This window comes from Peromyscus eremicus, chromosome 3 (genome assembly GCF_949786415.1).
Source record: "Peromyscus eremicus chromosome 3, PerEre_H2_v1, whole genome shotgun sequence".
Taxonomy (NCBI): Eukaryota; Metazoa; Chordata; class Mammalia; order Rodentia; family Cricetidae; genus Peromyscus; species Peromyscus eremicus.
In genome coordinates this window covers 30,628,726-30,650,642 of record NC_081418.1, presented here as the reverse complement: position 1 = coordinate 30,650,642, position 21,917 = coordinate 30,628,726, and the positions used below count along the sequence as shown (strand labels likewise).

The window sequence follows — 21,917 nt, the reverse complement described above, 5'->3', positions numbered from 1 at the left end:
TAAAACAAGTAAGAACACATGAAGTTGGGGCTGGGGTGAAAAGCAGTAGGAGAATACATAGTATGTGAGGGAAGGAGAGGAGAGGAGTTCAATCAAAGCACACTACATGTTGGTATGAATGTCAAATTCTTTAACAAGAACCAGTGTTGCCCCAGGAAGACGAGGTTCGAGGAGTTTAAACTTCAGTTTGTGACAAACACGGTCTCCATAGTTCTCTTTGCATCTAGCCAAATGGCTTAGCTTTTGAATTCCCCTCATTGTCTTAACATCCCTTCCCCTGAGTTTATGGTCTCTGCTCTCCGACACTGTTAAACCAAGTTCACCCATGCCGAATCCTCAGAGCGACCGAAAGAACGGTGGCATTTGATTCCAGCTTTTCATCTCTGGATGTTTTCCCATCTCCCAACTAGATATGGAATTTGGTTATTAATGACATTTTAACCCTTTTTACTTTCTATTATGATTACTTCACCTTCTTTTAAAAATACAACAACAAAGTGCAAATTCCAACAAATTGAAGTAGAAGTTTATCATCTTTATGATTTTTTTTTTTCTTTTTCTTTTTAAAGTGATGGGAGGATGTAGCTAGGCACATTTTATTACTCGGAATTTAAGGTTCATATCCTGTTCCTGAGTTTGAGAGGCAAAGTATTTCTACTTGCATTGTCCAGAAACCTTGGTGTCACCAAGAACAAACAATGCAGCTCCCCAGAGCCTCAGAGGAGGAACATTAGAGGCTTCCATTTGCCCTCCCCCACCATGCATTCCTGGGGAAAGACAGGAGGCAGGGAATGGAGTCAACAGCCAGGTTGGCTCAGGATTTGCTGCGAAATAAAACTACTCCAAGGCCTTACTTTAAGTCTTCACTTAATATTTTTAATCTTTCTTTAAATATATTATTGCATATTAATACAAGCCAGCTAAGGTCTACTAAAAATTAAACTGCCAAATTTTTCAAGAATATAACATTAAAAAAAAAGGTGATGAATTCATTAATTGTTCCTAGTAAGCAATTTAAGAGTTCAAATTAGCCACCTTGACAATCATATAGTTAAAAGGGCATTTCCTAACACAAACTATGGTAGGTCAGTGAAAATTGTTTTTATAAGTATTTAGAGTTTGCTTAGCTTTTTTTTAAAAAAACCTCAAAATGTCATGATCTCTTGCTTCCATTTAGGCTTTAAGAAAATGAACTTTAAAGGAAACATTGAGCCAGATTCTCTGGCTTTTGAACTCTGCAGGAGTTCAACTGGATGCAGGAGTTCAAACACTGATAATAAGGTGGCTCTTAATTTTTAAAAAGATTCTCCTATCACCATTACTAGACAAGTTAATCTTGGATTCAGCTGAGTCACATTGAAGAAAAATAGCTTCCCTCAAACAAAGCCTGAATTCTATTTCTAAGAAGATTTATGTACGTTGATATCATTTCTTAAATATTATTCCCAGTGAGCCTCCCTCCAGTCTATGGTTAATGTCCTTTCTGTGTACACTATTCTAATCTATAGCTCATCTGAGCCTCTATACAACCGGCCTAATTCTTTCTTTATCAATCTTGTGTCCCCAAACACAGTAAACTGTATGCCACAAGGGGAAACATCTTATAGAGCTATGTTTAAACTGCTGCATTTCCTGAACTGAGCACTGAACGTGGCACATGCCTCTCAGCCAATTTTTTAAGTTGTTGAATTAATGTTAACATATTATATTATACTTTGCTAATTTATTTTGCTCATAAGGACAATATGGTGTATAATTTATCTTCCTATCTCCATTGTCCTGTTCATTACATCAAACAAATTAAAAACTTGGTGAATTGATCTGTTAATAATTAATTCCACAAACATAGTATTTTGTAGCATCCTGAGGACAATGATTGCAAGCAGGTGTTACTTGCACATTTCTCCTGGTCAAGGCATTGGAAGAAAAAAACACTCAAAACATTCAAGTCTATAGGAATGCTATGCAAACATGAGGCATTTGTATTTGTTCTGAGATAATTCTTTAATAGCAAGTCTTTTTTTATCACTTAATGGCCCACAATATTAAACTTTCTACCAAAATGATTTAATTCTGTTTAATAAAACTTTATGAAACATTTTTCATTATCAAAACTTTCCTCCTAATATTTGGTCTTCATTAAATTTTTAGTACAGATGTACTAAAACTTCATAAACGACTCGCCTTGATAGTTCCCGTATCCTGCCTTATAGATGTCCTCTGCCCTGTCTCCATATTGTTTATGGATATATGTGTTTCCTTTCAAATATCTGCATCCTAACCTCTGAGCCTCAAAACCTTTGGAGGAAAGACATTTAGCAAGCGCTAGCCAACATGATGGTTTCTCTTACAAAGGAATGGGTTTTGGACACTGGTCTGAGACATACAGAGAAATCTGCAAAGAAGGCTGAGATCAGGGCGATGCCTCTACAAATGTTAAAATGCTAAAGATGGACCCAGCATGCTGACAAAGCTAGGGGGAAGCAGGGAACAGACTCTCCCTCAGTCCTCCAAAGAAACTGAGTTAGCTAACACCTTGATCTCAGACTTCCAGCTTTCAGAATTGTAGCAATAATCTTTGTTTATTAATAATCCATTTGGTTTATAGTACTTTGTGATGGCAGCCTCTGCAAACACACATGCTCCAAGCAGAAAGGAAATCCAATGTTATTTAAGATAAGCTTAAAATTTTAAATGTGGGTTGGAAGAATAGCTCAGTAGCTCAGAGCATTTGCTTAGCATGCTGCATGCAGCCCTGAGTTCAATCCCAGCAATACACACACAATTGAGGATGAAAATCAATGGCAAACAAAGGGTATAGACTGGGCAAAGGCATTTGTGGAAGTGGGATCATAATTCAGTGAAGTATTGCATCTCCTTTATAGGAGAGGAGTGTTCTATGTAGGAAGGAAAGAGCTACTTTCTTACACACTGGACAGAAACTGAAAAGTGTTAGTGCAACAACACTGCTGTAGCTAGTGAGAATGTTATCATTTATTTACTAAAGGCCCATTCTATATCTTGCATTATATCTTATCACTTAATACACAGAAAGTCTTCACTGGAGTGAAGGCTATGACAATTGATAAGGTGAAAGGAGGTTAGATGACATTAAACCAGAGCATTTATGTTAGGTCAGATTGGCCTCCCTAATGTAAACAGACTTCCCCTAATCTATTGAAGACAAAAAGACCAGCCTTATCTGGGTGTGGTGGCACACACCTTTAATTGCAACACTCAGGAGGCAGAAGCAGGAAGATCTCTGTGAGTTCAAGGACAGTCTGGACTACAGAGTGAGTTCCAGGACAGTCAGAGCTATTACACAGAGAAACCTTGCCTCAAAACAAAAAAACAAAAAAAATAAAAAATAAAAAAAAATAAGACCAGCTTCCTCAAATGAGACTGAATTCTAGAAGGCTGCATTTGAACTCAAACCTGAACACTGACTCTCACAAGTCTCCACTCTGAAAACCAACCCTTCATTTTGAACTTGCCACTTTTCTTAGTCATGGGAGCTAATTCTTTACAATTAATCCTATATATTAAATATACTTACTATTGGTTCTGATTCTCAGGAGAACTCTAATTTACAAAGTAAGCACCCAAAGAGCATTGGATATTATTATATTCTTGGGCCAGGTGGAAATGAAAATGCCTCATTGTACCAATGAGAATAATTGAGTATCAAAAAGATTAAGTAAATTGCCTAAGATCACACTGTTAATAAGTCACAGAGTGAGGATTCCAGCTAAGCCTGATTCCAAAGTACATGTTTCTGCTACATATTGCTACCTAAGAACTGACAGAGAGGCTAGACATGAAGTAGACTGAGAGACTGTTCCTAAGAATACAGATAAGTGAAGAATGGTACTCAAAACTTACCAGGCACAATCAATACAAGAAAAATTAAGTGGCCACTCCACAGAGACCTCTCACCAAATTTTGATTTGAAATGCACCAAATTTTGATTTGAAATGTCAATCTTTTAAAGTGATTTCATTAATTTTTTAAGTAGGAATAAAAAACTCACATATTCTCAAATGTGTTATACACTAATATTAGTCCCTTCAACAGGAAACCGTCACTGGACATCTCTTTCCACATACTGAAACTTGTGATCATTCATTCTTGTTATCTCTGCGTCGTATAAGTGAGCATGTCTGATAGCACAGGTGAGCCAAGCTCAGTTAACAGCCTCGCTTGTCTGCATCACACCTGCTGCCACAAGGTCTCACGGCAGTGGGACAGAGAACTACAGGATTCCAAGGAAGTGATAAGTAACAAGCCACAGATAGTATTATCACAGTTTTAAAACAAAGCAGCTTATGCACTTGAAGATGGCAATGATTAGAAGACTCACCGTCATTCCAACACTTGCATTCTCAAAAACAAACAAACAACAGTACATGACATAGTTTTTAGAAATTATCACTTTTAGTACCATAATTAAAGTTTTAGCTTAAGCCATTTTCATACTCAAGAAAAAAAAATATTCTGAATCACTCTTGGCCTTTCATATCTATGAATAGGTTTACAGTGAAACTCTGCCTTCAGATCACCTTCACTTCTGGGGCAAGTGTATAATTTCAAGGTATGGCAGAGTGCTAAACTTGGGGGACTTATACTGCAATTACCTTGCCTGGTATGCCAGACAAGCATCCAAGTAAATATTACCTGTTTTTGCAAAACTGGATCACAGAATACTTTCTCAAGAAATACCAAGCAACCAATTAAAATTAAAAGTCAACCTTGTAAGGTGAAACTAATGCAAAAAAAAAAATTTTATGTTATAATTTATTCCTGTATCTGATGGCAAAAAAGTTTGAAAAAAATCAATTATAAGAGGCACTTCAATTTCAGAAATAGAACATTGCACAAAATACAGAAAAGTGGAATCAAGAAAATAGTGCTTAAAATATTAAGAACTATTTTCACCTCTATTTGGGAGTTTATATCTTTGTATTTATGGCAAAGTGTTTCTTTCATTGTCATATATACATGTGTTAAATAGGAATTTCTTGAGAGACTTAATTTGAAAACAATATTCACTGATAAATGCACCTTTAAAAAGAACTGTGGATATTATTGAAGAAAATCCAAGGTTTGTATATATAAAGTGACAAATATCAAGTTGAAGAACTATTTATCAGTTGTCTCTACCCCTTTCTGCAACCTTAAGAAATATATAAGAAAGAAGACCAATAGAAACACAGGCAACATGAATGATGAGGAACTAGTTCTCGGTAGTAATGGTGGAATTGATAGCCAAGAATGCTATGGTGTGGTTGAGAATAGTGTACTCAAATGACTGAACCTGAAAAAATGGCTTAGAAAGTAAAGTAGGGTTAGGATGTGAAAACTCAACCAAAGGCCTTGCAATCACATTTTTGTAATTGAGCTGTTACTATGTCACAGTGTTAGGCTACGGCCATGTTTTTTGGCCTACTGTATCTTCTGTTTTTTCAACTAAACATTTAGAGTAAAATGTAAGGATATTATTTTGAGAATGTTCCATCCTGCCTCCTGGGGATGTTATAAAGACCTATACCAAGAAACGAGGTGAATAAGCAGTAGCTGTTGAGATAACTGGCTGCTCTTCTGGAGAACCTCATTTCAATTCCCAGCATCCTCACAATGTCACAACCATCTGTAACTCCAGTCCCATGTCTCACAGCTGTCTCTAACTCCAGTCCCAGGTAATCCAACACTGTCTTCTGGCTTCTACTGGTACAGTATGCACATGGTGCACAAACATACAATCTCTCATACACATAAAAATAATGATTTTTTTGTTAAAGCGGCAGGCATGCTTCCTTGGCTTTTCCAAGAAGGCACTAATTGATGTGTTGTTTAGTGTTACACATAACCAAGTGTATTAAAAAATCATATCAGAGACAAGAAAAAATTAAAAATCTATAAATAAGCCAAATGGAATAATATGACTTATTGATTCCATTCCAGATGTGTGATATATTAATTAAAATTATATGTCTGGATTTATAATAATCTAAGGATACATTCTGAATTCATAGTAGTTAGCTTGGTGACTGCTAAAGTGTGCCTTCTAAAACCTTATGTGTCTTATATGTAGAATTAACTAAAACTGGTCAAAAATTCATTGAGATTATGTATGTAATCTCTTGAGTGTATATAATAAGGACTGAGAGACAAGCAAAACTACAGAATTCAAGAACTACCCACGAGAACAATTCAATTTGTGGCAACTTGACCTATTTCTGTATCTCTGTTGTATTTCTGTATCTCTGTATCTCTGTTGTTAATTTAGACCAACAAAGACTTGTTGGGTTATCCAAGCCTGTTTTAAGATTGAACTGATCATTTTAGATGTTATTCAGCAAATGAATTGCCTGAGCATTCGTTAAAGTAGATCGTAGAAGTTGTTCTTTCCCGTAAATTTGATTAACAGTACATGTGGGATCTAGGAATCTTCATATTTAATACATTTTCCCATGTTATGTGTGTTGTATTCCACAGAGAAACTATATAGATATGTAGTATATATCATACAGAGAAAAGCTATAGAAATGGCTGTTAGTTATGAAGCAGGATGTTCTAATTTAAGAGCAGAAAAATCAGCTCAAGAGTTTCCTCGTCCTGTTGCAAGCTGGGTTCCATGTCAGCACATGACTGACGCTAAGCAAGTCTCCATTGGATGTAGCACGCCTGACAATGTGTCACTTTCCTAACAAGTCCTAGGTCCACTGGCCTTGTGTCTGATGTCACTCTGCAGAAGCAGAAGCCTAAATGGTGACGAAGGAGAGTGAAACCGAGAGGGACTCTTTCTAACCCCTTTTGTGGCAGCAAAACATTTGGGTCTTCAAATTCCACACTTCAGCGCATTCATAGCCAGAGTCAAGGATTAAACACACTATATGCGAACTTTATGTGAACAATGTGTGCAAAACTTACATTTCTTTAATTTTTCAAAGCATCAAATAATTTTTGTTGTCAAAGAATTATATTGGTAGCTTTGGAATATTTTATTATATATCAAGTCCTTTACACAATCAATGAATGTTTTTGTGTATTAAAAATTAGTGTCTACTCTAACTGAACTAAGTAATATAATCATAAAATCTAAAAGTGAATGGGATGGCCTTTTTATTTCAAAGAAAAAAAGGTTGCATGATTAAAAATATTAGGATGAAATCTAAACAGAATAAACAGAATCTCTACATAGGTTCTAAGACTGTTAACTACTAGACACCTGGCAAGTTTGAGGCTCAATAGTAATGCTAAACAAATATGCAAACATATGCTTGCATGAGTAAATAATTAATGAATAATTAAAAGCCACATTTGTATTTCAAGGTTATTATCCTCACCTTAAGGAGCTCATCTTATAGAAATTATCTGGTTAATCAAATTTTATTGCAAAGATCCTTTTCTCTGCTTTGGGATTGCTACCTCTGACCTGTAGCTAGAGTTTTCCTGCCTGGCCCACAGTCAGGGCAAATCTCTCTCACCTGCCAGTCCCACAGCCTCAGACCCAACCAAGTAAACACAGAGACTTATATTGGTTACAAACTGTATGGCCGTGGCAGGCTTCTTGTTAACTGTTCTTACAGCTTGAATTAATCCATTTCTATAAATCTATACCTTGCCACGTGGCTCGTGGCTTACCGGCATCTTCACACGCTGTTTCTCATCGTGGCGGCTGGCAGTGTCTCTCTGACTCAGCCTTCCACTTCCCAGCTTTATTCTCCTCCTTGTCCTGACTACACTTCCTGCCTAGCCAATGGCCAATCACTGTTTTATTTATTGACTAATTAGCAACACATTTGCCATACAGAACATCCCACAGCACTGACCCTTAATTTCAACAATTCTATAAACTCAATATAGTGAATAAAATTTTAGGTCTCATTGTAGTTATGTATTTGATGTACTGAATCAAATTATGGAAATAGCTAATGTCTTACTCTATTACTGACTCTGATCCATGATGGTTTTTTTTTTGTTTTTTGTTGTTGTTTTTTTTTTTTTTTTTGGTTTTTCGAGACAGGGTTTCTCTGTGTAGCTTTGCGCCTTTCCTGAAACTCACTTGGTAGCCCAGGCTGGCCTCGAACTCACAGAGATCCGCCTGGCTCTGCCTCCCGAGTGCTGGGATTAAAGGCGTGCGCCACCACCGCCCGGCTCCATGATGGTTTTTTAATCTAATTAACTTGCAGGAAATTTGCTGGTTTTCTGCACTCTTTTTCACAGTGCAAATATACATATACTTATGTGTGTATGTATGAGTGAGAGTGTGTGCATGTGTGCTATGCTTTGATTTTTTTTTTATATACAGAAAACAGTGACTACTAGACATTAAGTGAAATGGAGTAGCAAAGCAAAGGTAAGTTTTTAAATGATAAATCTGCCTTTGAACTAAGTTATTTCTTTGTTAATAAGTATTTTTTCAGGGTTGGGGATGCAGCTGAGTAGTAGAGCACATGGGTCGGAGGTTCAGTCCCCAGTACTGCCAAATAAAATATTAGTTCTGCCTAATTATTACTTATTGAAAAGAAAGTACTGATAAGTCAAAGAATGTATTCAAATGACTGTCTAATGCCACCTTGCCATTTGCTTTTTCATTTGATAGACATGCAGGACTTGACCAAGCTTCCATCCTCACACCAGGCTTCTTCTCCAGTTGAATCATTTCATTTCATAAGACCCATCACCCTCCATGCTATCCTCCCAGTCTACCAATCTACCTCTTTCTTCTTCTCTCTCTCACCTTCTACCTCTAGTTAAGAAACGTGTCTATTTTACTTCCTGAACATCTTTCAAATCCATGCCTTTTTCTATTCCTTCTGCCACTCTTTTAAAAGTCATCACTTCTTTTACAAAACTGCAACAAGCTTGACATGGTCACATCCCTACCTGCATAAATCCTGTCCTTTCTCGCTGGCAGTATGATAAAGCACTAAGGACTTTACCAAGTCCCTGGTGATCTAGCCCCTTGGTAGTTTCCAAACCTATCTCCTACATCTCTTTCACATGTTTGCAGGACAAACTCAAGACCTTCTCTGAAGCCCTGAAGGTCTCTTGCTTGGTCTTTCCATCATTCCTACCTACAGTCTGTTCTGTGTTTCATCTTTCTCTGAACTCATTCCCATTTTCTTTGTCTGGACAATACTTGCAGAATGACTTCCTCTGGGTGTGACTACAAGAATACATCTCCAGCAAAGTAGCCTGCCCAAGCATGAGTCTGGCTTAGGGAGTCTCTGCTGAAGGCTTCTACAGGCCTTAAGATGCTCAATGTTAAGATATTTATTTGTTCATAAGGCAACACCTCTACCACCTTAATGCCTAGCACGGAATACAGCAGTGCTGAATAAATGAATTAAAGCGTCCTTCAAAAATTGCTCTGAATCATGACCTACAAGGAAATATGAGATGTGGCTCTTTGCGGCAGATTATCTAACAATATCAAGATAATGTCTTCCTGGCTGAGAATCCTAACAATGTCAAAGACTGCAAAAATCTCCAAACCATCTCCTCACCCTAGATTAAAGAGTCATCAAGTCATCTTCTAAAGGGTCGGCCAAAAGTATCACAAGGACAATTCCAAGGAATACTTTCTGTATTGAAAATAGGTCAACAGTTGTTTCCCCTGATCCATTTTATCAGAATGATTGTCACCATGTCAGGAATGCTAAACAACATCAATATATAATATACATGGATCTCTAGAGATGACCACAATGTACACAATTTCAACAAGAGATAGTTATTAAAACCATGGGATCTAGGAGTCCTGAAATGGTCTGAATACTACAACACAAAAGTTACTTTACAATGTCAAATAGCCATTAATGCCAACAGATAGCTATTAATAAGCTACACAGAAAATTTGACAAGCCTCAGCACATGGACACAGTTGTAAAACCCACATCTTTAAAAGCTCTGAAGGAATGTAAGCCACCTATTAGAAAAATAAACTTTTACAGGATTCTTGCTAGAAGCCCAAATTCTCTGATAATCAAGTCTATGAAAAGGCCACTTTGTAATGCTGATTTGACTCAGAAAAACAAACAAAACAAAACACAAACAACCTACATGCTGAAGGGAAGCCACTAAAATAATGTTTCCCTCTGTGATAATGCTATTTATGAAATCACTCCGTCAGTGTCTCTAAACAGACCTCTTTCATAGTTTACCCCTCTTAAACTCATTGCTTTGCAGGGATTTGGCTCTGAGGAAATGTTCCACACAAGATGCATCAGGGAACAGAAGATCAAAATGGCCAAAATTGCTGCTGACTCACGGGTGTTTAAAAGTTTCAACAAATGATGTCTAACTGCATGCTAAATGGTTAACGCCCTTCCCTTAGGGTTTACCAATCCTATACTTATCTATAGTGCTATCACACTGAAATGACAGGTTCTTGTGAAAGGACATTAGCGGTAATAATATACTTTATGGTGGTATTCATCCGTGGACCTCTTAAACAAGTTTCAACACTTAGGAATTGAATATTATCACAGTAAGCCCAACTTCCATAAAGAAAACCAACAGCCTTGATTTCCCCTGTGTATCAGCATTAAGTGTGCACTGAAGGGTATTTCATTGTTATATCAAACAACATGCTGAAGAAGTTATTTTTAAAATAATAGCTTCCTCTGCTCTGGGTAGCAAGGGATTGAATATTAAAAGTGTATTGTGTAGTAAGTGCTGTAAAACCATGGAAGAGATTTTAATAATTGTGATATCAACTAAAATAAATTTAACTGTATCAAGATGTTTATTATAATACATACTATAAATGACCATTTTCATCATGTCATGTACAGGAGGGGCTCTTAGAACTGTGCATTAAGTCAAGCAAAACTGACATGAAACTAACATATATTCCAAGTTGAAAACTCTGAGCTGTGTAATATCAAAACATGATCGACAAAGGGAGAAGAAACATAAGATAGTCCCGAGGGGCTGGTACAGAGCCAACATTTGTACATTGTCCAAACAGACGGTCCCCATTCTAGATGTGGCTTCATCTAACTCCTAATGGAGAAAAAGCCAAACGATAGCATGGAAACCTGGAGGGACAGCCACCGGATGGCCTCTATCAACTAACTAAAGAACACATGGAATTCAGCTCTACCAGGTCTTCTAAGTACCATGACTACACTGTCAGTACATCAAAATTGGCTTTTGGATTTGCATAGCCTAAGTCTTGTCCAACAGACAAAAGATAATGTCTGCTCATGGATCAGAAACAAAATGGATATACTGCTACCCAATTTTCTGAAAGTATTCATAGCTCAGTCAGTGAAGTGCTTCACAAGCATGAAGACCCGAGTTCAATCCCAAGCACCCACGTAAAAAGGTGGGCAAGGTGGCACATGCTTATAATCCCAGTGCTGGGAAGGCAGAGGCAGGAGGACCCTCAGACTCCCTGGCAAGCATGTCTAACATAATTGGTGAAATTCAGGTCAATGAGAGACCTGTCTCAGAGGAGATGATGGGCTTTCTGAGGATGACACCTTATATTGCCCTCTAGCCTACACACACAAACACACAAACACACATACACATCATACACATGCACATACACACTAACAGGTACACATCAAGCATGATCTTTTTATTACAGTTATATGAAAATGTAAACTTCAAACATTTCTCCAAATCAAAAGTTTTTATAAATTAATCCCATTAATATATGCATCATAAATTCTATGCAAATATATCATCACTTGTTTAAAAAGAATTTATTCCATAAATGTTATCATAACATCTTAGTTAATGTATGTGTTTTCCATGAAAGTCAAAAAATACTCGAAATTTTCATGGTTAAAATTGTCTTCTGTGTTAGGAAAGTTCTAATGTCTTCCAAATTTTTACTTGCTGCAAACTCTTGCAAAAATAAAAAGTACTGCTGGGCGGTGGCGGCGCACGCCTTTAATCCCAGCACTCAGGAGACAGAGGCAGGTGGATTTCTGTGAGTTCGAGGCCAGCCTGGGCTACAGAGTTGAGTTCCAGGAAAGGCTCCAAAGCCACACAGAGAAACCTTGTCTCGAAAAACCAAAAATCAAAAAAAAAGTACCTACATTTTTATTAAACTTCTTTTGGTTTAAGTGACATAATCTAGATAATTAAAACGATACTTAACATTCATAACCCAGACCATAATAGTGGATAGATGTAATTCAGCTTTTTTTTAGTCTTTTATGACCCTAAAACTGATGGGACAGTACTCAGAAAGTCAAACTCCAAGACATTTAAGGAGATCTGAGGATATGGCTTTCCACTAAATATCTAGTAAATCCATATTAGATGAGACTATCCCCTACATTAACTACTCAAACATATAATGCACATACACATCACATATACAGGTTGACAGTCACAAAATTATGCCCAACAGAAGTAAACTCATTGTCTTACACAAACGAGGAGCATGGTACTGTAAAGAACACAGGAAAATAACCATAGCAGCTAGCATTTCCCCAGTAAGCCCAGGACATATTCCTCAACAGATTAACCCACTATGTTATACACACATTGACAGCCTTCAAGTTTTCAAAGTCAAGTCACACAGAACACAGAGATGTGAAAGGACTTGTCGCCTAAGCAAGCCTAAGTCTGTGCAAAAGGAACCCAGAGCCCACTGTCCTTGACACTAGGCGGCACTGTCTAGTCCAGTGGACAAAAGGTTCCACCTTTGAAAGTGCAGTCCAGAAGGAAGTTTCTAATCACTGACTGGTACTTTAGCTGATTGTCAGTTCCTATAAATAGTAGGAACTTAACTCTTAAAAATACACCTATTCTTAAAGCAACTGATTACGAAATCGTTTGGAGAACAGAAATAAGTATGCTCTTAACAAATTTCACAGCCATTATAATATTTTTCCATTCCAAATCAACCTAAGAGCATTTGTAAAGCACTCTAAAATAAATTAGGTGGGTTATAAAGTGGGGAGATTTTTGAAACACTGATAAATGAACAATCTAAGTTTCTTTCTTACTACTAAGTGGGAAAAGTACACGAGACATTCATTCTCCTGAAAACTTGACTTTTCAGACATATTGACATTTAGGTTCCTCAAAACGTTCTCATAAAAGTGTACAACTTATGACAATTAACACTCTGATGCTGTGAATAGTAGGCAAATAGATCAAGGCACTGTGAATACAAAAGGTAATTCCAAAGGGTAAAGACCTTCTCTCCCATCCACCGGGAGGAGCTCTCCCACAGAGGCTCTTGTACTCAGCCCTGAGCTCTAACCTGCAGCAAAGGAAAGAACATCAGGAAGACTGAAAGCTGAGCCTTGCCTCCTACCCACACCACGGGGCACATTTAGAATGTATGTGACACTTGGGATACTTTCGTTTGCTGATTCACTGAGGAGCTGTGAGTCAAGTGAGGTCCCCTGAGAGAGCTGTCCTTTTCATTCATTCACACTAGGGAACAGGGTAGAGGAAGCACCGCGGAGCACGTCAAAAGCAAAGTGCCTAATTATTCTTGCTGAGGTCTTCCAACTTCGACTCTAATTTTAAAAACCCACTAGACTGAGGTTTTTGGCTCATACCCTGCAATGTCGGATAAGAGAACAATGTCCTGAGTGTCAATGGATATAATTTCAGTAGCTAGAACCCCAGCTTCATATTCCCATGGTAACTGCTTTTTTCAATGCATTGCTTTTAATATTTCTGCTTCTTAAAAATAAATATTTTAACTGACTTGTTCACATTCTTAAAAAGAATAATGTAACTGTGGTGAGCATGCTAGACTTACTCAATATTACAACAGCAAAAAGTACAATATACTTCCTCGACTTTAGTAATTCAGTCAACAAATGTTTTCTGAGCACCTACTACATACAGGCATGACACCTGCAGACAAGCTTCCTGGGGAGAAAACAATGAACCAATCTTAAGAATTTTTTAATAAGCAAATTTATTATTTACAACTTTTCAGGAAAAAAAGCCTCAAGAAATCTATTGCTCTGCAATATATTTAGGTGTTTCAAGTCTGATTCTCAGTTGCAAGTAGATTTTGTTTTCTATCTAATCAGCTTCATTTTATTCTACAAAACCCACATTTTCTTTAAAACAATGAATGACAGCACACCTTTAAAAACAAAACGAAAACAACAAAAATCTCTTCCTGTTTTCCCAAAGCCTGCCCATATTCATTCCCTTCTCTGGCATGGGCACACCTGCAAAGATCCGCTGGGCACCCTCTCACCTGAAAAAGAGTTTGGAGATAAAGCTGGCTTTCTCCAAAGGCGACTTCTGCATGATGTCTCCGTGGTGCACTGAGGTCTGTGTCCCGACAAGTAAAGGTTGGACTCGACCTCTGTATATCCAGGACACAATCGATCCTTTTGGCTCTTCCCTTTTTCTCGGACCTGCGGTGATGTCATTTGCTTCCAATTCCCCCCAACCAACTGGGTCCCACACACCTCCCCTTCCCTCTGCCTTCTTCGCCCGCCTCCACAGCCCAGGTTAAAAGCCAGCGCCGGCTAGCCCAGCCCCACAATCGCTGCTCTCCACGCCCCGCGCCCGCCCCGTGCGCTCCTTCCTCCTGCGCGCCTTGCGCATGCCGCCCGCGCCTCCTTTTCCCGGCTCTCACTCCCGGCGCCCTCCAGCGCCCCCCGCGCCCCTACCTTCAGGCAGCAGCAGCAGCTGTGGCACCTCAGACATCAGACCCAGGAACCCCCCGGCCAATCTGTGGGACTTGCAAGTCTTCACAGGTGGGGTCAAGGACCACACACTGACCCCCTTGGCTTCCGCGAGTCTTTCTTCTCCGGCTCTTCCTTCTCCTTCTCCCTCTTCTTCTTTTCCTCCTTCAACTCTTTCTTTTTCTCCCTCTCCTCTGCCTTTTCTTTCTCCTCCTCCTTCTCTCTCTCCTCCTTCTCCACTTTCTCCTTCTTCATCGCTTTCTCCCTCTCTTTCTCTTTGTCCTTGTCTGCCTTCAATTCTTTCTCTTTCTCGGTCTCTTTCTCCTCCTCCATCTCCTTCTCTTCCCTCTCCTCCTCTGCCCTCGTCTCTTTCTCCGTCTTCATTTCTTTCTCCGTCTTCATCTCTTTCTTCTTCTTCATCTCTTTCTCCTTCTTCATCTCTTTCTTCATCTATTTCTACTCCTTCATCTCTTTCTCCCTTTTCTTCTCTTTCTCCCTTTCCTTCTCTTTCTCCCTCTTCTCTTCCCTCTCCTCCTCTGCCTTCATCTCTTTCTCCTCTTTTTCCTCCTTCTCCTTCTCTTTCTCTCCTTCCGCCTGTCTCCTTAGCTTCAAATGGCTGAGTTACAGTTAACTTTTCAGGATCCATTGTGAACAAAGATGAAATTGTAGCTCCTCTGTATCAAAGCACAGACTCAGAAAGCTGTAAAGTTCCACGGTAGTCTGAGGCATCCACCTCAGCAAGCCCCTCAAGAGCTGGACAGGACCTAAGCTCTGTTGACTGAAGGCTCTAGGGTAGCCATAGCGGCACAGACTCCTATGAGGTACATGTGTGTCATACACATATGTCACAATTCCGATATGTCATAATTACTGCAAAAGCCCTACCAAGGAAAGGGGAGCTACTGCTTTCCCCTATGAGGTACATGTGTGTCATAAGCACAAGTCACAATGTCCTGATATGCCATAATTACAGCCATAGTCCTTGAGGACAAAGGGAGCTACTGCTGTCCCCACTTTCCACTCAGGATGTGTTCAGTGTGTGCTGTGGTTTGTGTTTCAGAAGGCTTTTACGTGTGTGCTAAAGAGTCACAAGTGGACTGTCTACTAAATGACCTTCCTTTAGATTTCCTAGTCTTGCTAAGAAAATATCTCGACTAAGACACTGACAGAAACCCAGGGTCACTGAAGCAAAGGTATCCTGTTCACCAAGAGCTCGCTGAGAGAAATGCCTGCCTGTGTCTTTAGCTCCCTGAGAACCTTGACAGTTTTCCAGGCTATGTGCCTTCCTTCCAAGCTTTTGGTGTGAGAATTTTGTGTCCAACACAAAAACCTGCTGAGTTTTAAAGGACCAACCCTTAAATTACTGAACCCTGTTATGCCAAAACAAGTAAAATAGAGTTTGAATTATATTTTTCCTTTTATTGAAAATAGAATTTTCTTTTTAGCTAAGCAGTTATGGCACAGATGTCTGAGTCTGAGGCCAGCCTAGTCTACAAAGCAAGCTCCAGGAAGCCAGGGCTACACAGAGAAATCCTGTCTCAACAAACAAAAAACAAAACAAAAAAAGAAAATAGATTTTTCCCCCCTCAGACAATATATCCTGATTACTGTTTTCTCTCCCTCTACTCCTCCCAGTTCCTCTCCACATCCCCTTCTATCTGGATCCACTCCCTTTCTGTCTCTCATTAGAAAACAGGCTACTAAGGAATAATAATGTAGTATAATATAATATATAATAAAACAAAAACTTAACACATTGGAATTGGACAAAACAAACAGAAAACAACCTAAGAGAAGGAAGGCATAAGAAAGAACTAATTAACTTTTCATTGTCCTCTCAAGAGGAAGCACTAATCTCAAAGTCATAATATACATTCGGAGGAGCTGGTACAGACCAGACAGGCCCTGTGCCTACTGCCTCAGTCTCTGCGAGTTCATATGACCTTCGCTCATGTTGATTTATAGGGCCTTATTTTCATGGTGTTCTCCATCCCCTCTGGCTCTTACACTCTTCATGCCTTCTCTTCTCTTACACTCTTCATGCCTTCTCTTCTACAGGGTTCTCTGAGCCCTGAGGGGATAGATTTGATGGAGATATACCATTTAGGGCTGAGTGTTCCAAGGTTAGAGTTTGAGATTTAAAAAGAAAATCAAAAATTGAAGTGTTCTGGCCTGATTCTTGCCTCACCATCTAAACACAGGGGTGTTTACTTGTGGATTATCTGATTTTTGACTTGTGGACATCCAACTAACAACACAAATAAAATATGTATTTCATAATACTGCTAAGACAAGAAAATACATTTAAATTAATGAATCATGACCAAGAGGCTTTACAGCTCTACTTCCCATATCTACATTACCCTTTTTCCTTATCTTAAAACAGTTGTAAAGACATTTAATTTTTAGTGTCTTAAATTTGATTTAAAAAATAGCAAAAATGATAAAGTTCTTACACACAGACTGTAGTGGGGAGCTTCAGTATTTTCTAGCTCTGTGTTATGAAGTACTGTATTTGTGTTTTTATCTCGCCATTATGACAACGTTGAAACTCAGTACTCACTATTGACTTTCCCCAGCTATGCCACTGAACTCACCCTGTCCTTTCCCCACCCTCCCTCTGTTGTGTCTAAGTACTAGTGTGACCCATCAAATGTGATGCACAGATTCTGAAATTAATCTCTTATCAGTTCCTCTTTGTTCTCACCATCATGTGACTCTAAGATGAAGACTTAAGTTCATCACTTTCAATCAAAGCTGACCAAGCTCTACAACTTCAGGAGATCTCAAGCTGCTTCCTCTTGAAAGGACAATGAAAAGTTAATTAGTTCTGGCATTTCCCAGGGATCATTCATTCAACAGCCATGTGAGTACATGTCAGCATGCCTATTATGCCATTTCCAGTTGATGAAGCATCCAAGTGAATAAGTGTCTGTATTAGTGGATTCAAAGTCAGATGTGGTCCCAAGCATTCAGTCCCATCAGTGTGCAGCATTACTTCTAATCAAATCTCCCATCATGTATTCACATTCTGTCACCACAGCTTTCTTTCTCCCCAGATTAGTTTCATGAAGTTAAAACTTCTACACCTGCTCAACAATAAGACGGGAAAGCAGAAACCTACAGAGCAAGAAGCCACTAGAGTTATACATCTTTGATAAATGTTATGTAAACATTATAATCCATTCTAAGTATATACACATGAGCACAGGAACAACCTGGATTTTTATAATAAAACATCACATCCCAAACTTGTTTGGGGAGAAGATTTCAACAAAGTAGACATGTCCAAGTGAAGTAATTGAGATATGATATACAGAATTTGTATCTAGGTACATACCTGATACAAGTGTGAAAATGCATTAGAAAAATGTTCAGATGTAAATAAGGTTGTGAATGAGAATCTCAAGGGAAATCAACATATCAGGATGAACAGAAGAAGTGATAGTAAGCTATAGTGACTTTTCTCTTCAAGATAATCAAATACCAGTTCATATTATCCTATAACATTATTACAATAGCTTACATTCATTAGACATTTACTATATATCCTGAATACAATTACAAACATACAGTGATTCACCTCATTTAATCCTTAGGACACATTCATGAACAGGTAACTAATATCATGTGCTGCAGAGGAAGAACCTGAGGAACAAAGATTTATTAATTTCCAAATTAAGTTACGTGGCTGATAATAACAGAGGTGGCTAGGGGTGCAACTCAGTGGCAGAGCATTATTTAGCATATACCAAATCCTGGGTCCTATTCACAGAGTGATCAGTCAGTAATAATGAAAGAGGAAAATGGGATTTGAAGCTAAGCAGTCTTTTCTGAGCCCTGGGACTCAGTGGTGGACTCAGACACAATGGTCTGCAGGATTGACTGACATTTTAGCAAGAGCTGATCTTCAGTACAGATGAGTAACAGGCACTCTTGTGTCATATCTCTAAAGATATACTAAGAAGAGAGCACTGCCAGAGGAAGGGAGAAAGGAATAGTAAAAAAGTGGATGAAAAGAAAGAAAGAAGAAAAGGAATCCATATCTATTTGGCACCTACTGTACGCTCACCAGTGTGCCAGGAGCTTTTTACAAATGACCTTAGCAATATAAGCTTCCTGTCATATGCTTCTCCACCAGCTAGAGAATGGCTGAAGTTCTCCCCATTAGAGATGCTAAGAGTGCACTCATACTACACCTCACTTTGATCCATCATGTTCAACATAATTTGAGTGTATCCAAATCTTTCCTGTGGGAGTTCTGTCCTCAGTGGGTAGCAATTGTGGATACACTGAAATCTAGAGAAGTAGAAGGATGAGAATATCCTTCCATAGCAAGACAAGCTCCCAAAAGAGAAGGCAGACCTCACCAGCTTCACATGTACAGTATGGCTGTGCTTAAAAACTTATCAAAGGCAGAAGGCAGGGGCAGTCACAGCTCCTCCACAGCTTGTCACAAGGATCATTCATGACGCAAATACATATCACAGGCTTACAACGCTGTTTAAGGCTGGAAGGAGATACCCTACACAGCCCAGTTGGCCATCTTTTATGCTTCCAACATTACATTTGGTCAAACAAATCTGTTTACACACACACACACACACACACACACACACACGATATACACATAGAACTCTGCTTCCACGTACCCTGTTTCATTTTAACTCATTCCTTATGAGTAATGCAGCAAGGACAACCAAGCAATCATTCGCTCTCGTAGTTCCTGACTTAATAGATGAGATGACATCCTAAAGGGGAAATCTGAAGATACTCAAGAAGGAATAGCTGCTGTTAAGCTTTTGGGGGAAAGGAGCCTGATAGCATGGTTGATACACAGAGTGGGATAGTATCTACAGCAAACTCAGAATTTACTCATAGTCGTCAATTTTTCTCTGGAAACTGTACCAGAGTGTATAAAAGGCACTTGAGCTTTAAGGAAACAAAAGCTAAGTTCTCAAATCTGGTACCACCAATTACTTAACTGTGTGACTTTAGATAAGTTTACCCTTAAGAAAAGTTTCTTTCCTAAAAATGATTAATCACTCTCCCAAACTAGATATTTATTTAGTGGGTTAGGAGAGAAATGTCTCTAGCTCTGTGCCATTACACACATAGTTGAGTTATGTTTTGACGTGGATGTTTAGTAGCATCTCTAGCCTCTACCCAAAAGTGTTACTAAAACCAGTTCACAGTCCCCAAGTTGTAACAAACATCATCTCAAAAGAGTACCTGATATCTGAGGGAAAGGGCTGAAAATTGGCCCTTAGTTGAGAACTACAGGATGAAATACATTAAATAGGATGTACAGACATAAAGGATGTAGAATTTTATAAGCATTCAAGAAATGTTTGAAATTACCTTTATGTATAGTAGTTAGGCATCAGAAACTCAGGTTAACTTGCAAAATGAACTACTACAGAAAGCTGAGCCTATCAGAGATCTCAGGACTTTGGTTCCCACTCCCTTTGATGTTATTTGGCTGGATAAAACTGGCAGGAAAGTGAGTAAGTCAAATACTCTTACAAGGGTAAGATAATTTTGATTTATATGCAAAGGTGCATTTTATAGACAAACTTTTGACCTCTTCACGCTGAAGACTTTTTCTAATTCTGCTTCCTGGTTCCTCTGATTTTCAGTGAACAGTGGGATATTTGTAACAACTAAGACCAGATGGAATTTGGCACCCTGGCACGTCTTCTGAATTTTTATTTTTTATTTTATTTTAATTTTTTATTTTATTTTGCAGTACAATTCAGTTCTACATATCAGCCACGGATTCCCTTGTTCTCACCCCTCCGGCCCCCCTCACCTTCCCCCCAGCCCACCCCCCATTCCCACCTCCTCCAGGGCAAAGCCTCCCCCGAGGACTGAGATCAAACGTCTTCTGAATTTTAAAGGTAGTTCCTTATACAGAAAGTCTAAAAGATCCTTCAGCTATGTAGGACAGGAATATCATTAATGCTACTAATGAGCTGGAACAATTACAAACAATATTCAGAACACAGCTTTGTCACCAAGATAGAAACTAATAAATGTTCTGGGATTTCCTAAAGTTGTGGTCCTGAAATGTTCTCTTCTTTATATTCATTCTCCGCTTATTTTCCACTGAAGCTTTCACACAAACAAGAGAATTCTTAACAGCAAGTTAAACTGTATTGGTGACCTCATGCTGGAAGCCAGATGTTACCTACACAACTGAAAAAATAGTTTGATAAGTTTGAACTCCAAGAGGGAAAATGATGAGACTTTTCTCATAAGGTCTGTGGCATCTATGTTTCATTTAACTAGTCAGTGAAGCACAGTAAACACAACAGCGGATAACTGACTTATTTCTAACTTCCCCTCTAAGTGGATGATTTACAATCAAGCAGGTAACATAGTAAATTAGAAATGTAGATTATGAACATAGATTGATGGAAATATTTATTGCACATGGGTACTGATCATAATTCTTAAAGTCTTGGTTTATCAAAGTTCAGTACAATATATAATCCTCTGTCTAACATCTAGAAGATAATATATGTTTAACTGGAAAGAACCCCCCCAACTCATTTATGAAAGAGCCGTACTCAGAGATTTACAGAGTTATCTGTTACACTGCCATCATGTTCAAAAACTTCAACTAAATTTATTAAATTTCATTTTATGTTCATTTTGTACTAATTTCTTATTTAAAGGGAGTATGAAGGACAGAAAGTAAAGATAGTTACCCACTAAATAATTTTTGGCCTAGAAGGCTAAAATTGAAAATTCACAGGTTTAAAGTTCTCTTTCATGGTTTAGTTATGCTCATAGACAGTCTAAAAGACCTTGTTGTTTCAGGGCTCTATGATGGCTATTTACTGATCTTCATGTTCACTGTGATTGGTGCAGCTATGGTGATTAATCCAAATGGTCAAAAGGACAAGCCACTCCTGCTCAGTGATTAGGCCCTCTTTGCATTGTGGGAGCTAACAGCAACTGGGATTGCTCTTTTTCTTGTACAGCTATCAAGCAGCAACCCTGACAAAGGATGGCAGGTATTTAAGGTACTCTTTTATATGCACAAAACTTGTATTTAAAGACATATGAATGTTTACATGTTTCTGGAAGCATAATCATGCTAATGAAATAAAATCAAATTGATGAATTTACATCATTTTTCATCTAAACAAATTTGACCACTGTAAAGTTTTACCTTCAAATACAGATTCCATTATTAGTGAATTAAAACTAAATTTAGCTTGCTACTATCTTTGCAAGAAAGTACTTGTAGGTTGTATACATCTTTTGCTT

At 38.4% G+C, this 21,917-nt stretch overlaps 1 protein-coding gene and 1 long non-coding RNA gene across 2 annotated transcripts in view; one reads left to right on the top strand and one right to left on the bottom strand.

The window, feature by feature from the left end:
* Cftr (CF transmembrane conductance regulator) overlaps window positions 1-15,425 on the bottom strand; it is a 146,612-nt gene extending 131,187 nt beyond the window's left edge. Inside the window, exons 1-2 of the mRNA XM_059257413.1 lie at window positions 14,625-15,425; window positions 14,204-14,366 (exon numbers count right to left, since the gene is read on the bottom strand). Of these exons, the coding sequence (XP_059113396.1) occupies window positions 14,204-14,366; window positions 14,625-15,285 (824 nt within the window). The 5' untranslated portion in view covers window positions 15,286-15,425. The remainder of the gene's footprint in view (window positions 1-14,203; window positions 14,367-14,624) is intronic.
* Window positions 15,426-15,595: 170 nt separating this feature from the next.
* Window positions 15,596-21,666, top strand: LOC131905701 (uncharacterized). Its single transcript, XR_009378020.1, has 3 exons — window positions 15,596-15,832; window positions 17,330-17,505; window positions 21,465-21,666. It is a non-coding gene; the product is annotated as an uncharacterized LOC131905701 (long non-coding RNA).
* The last annotated feature ends 251 nt before the right edge of the window (window positions 21,667-21,917 follow it).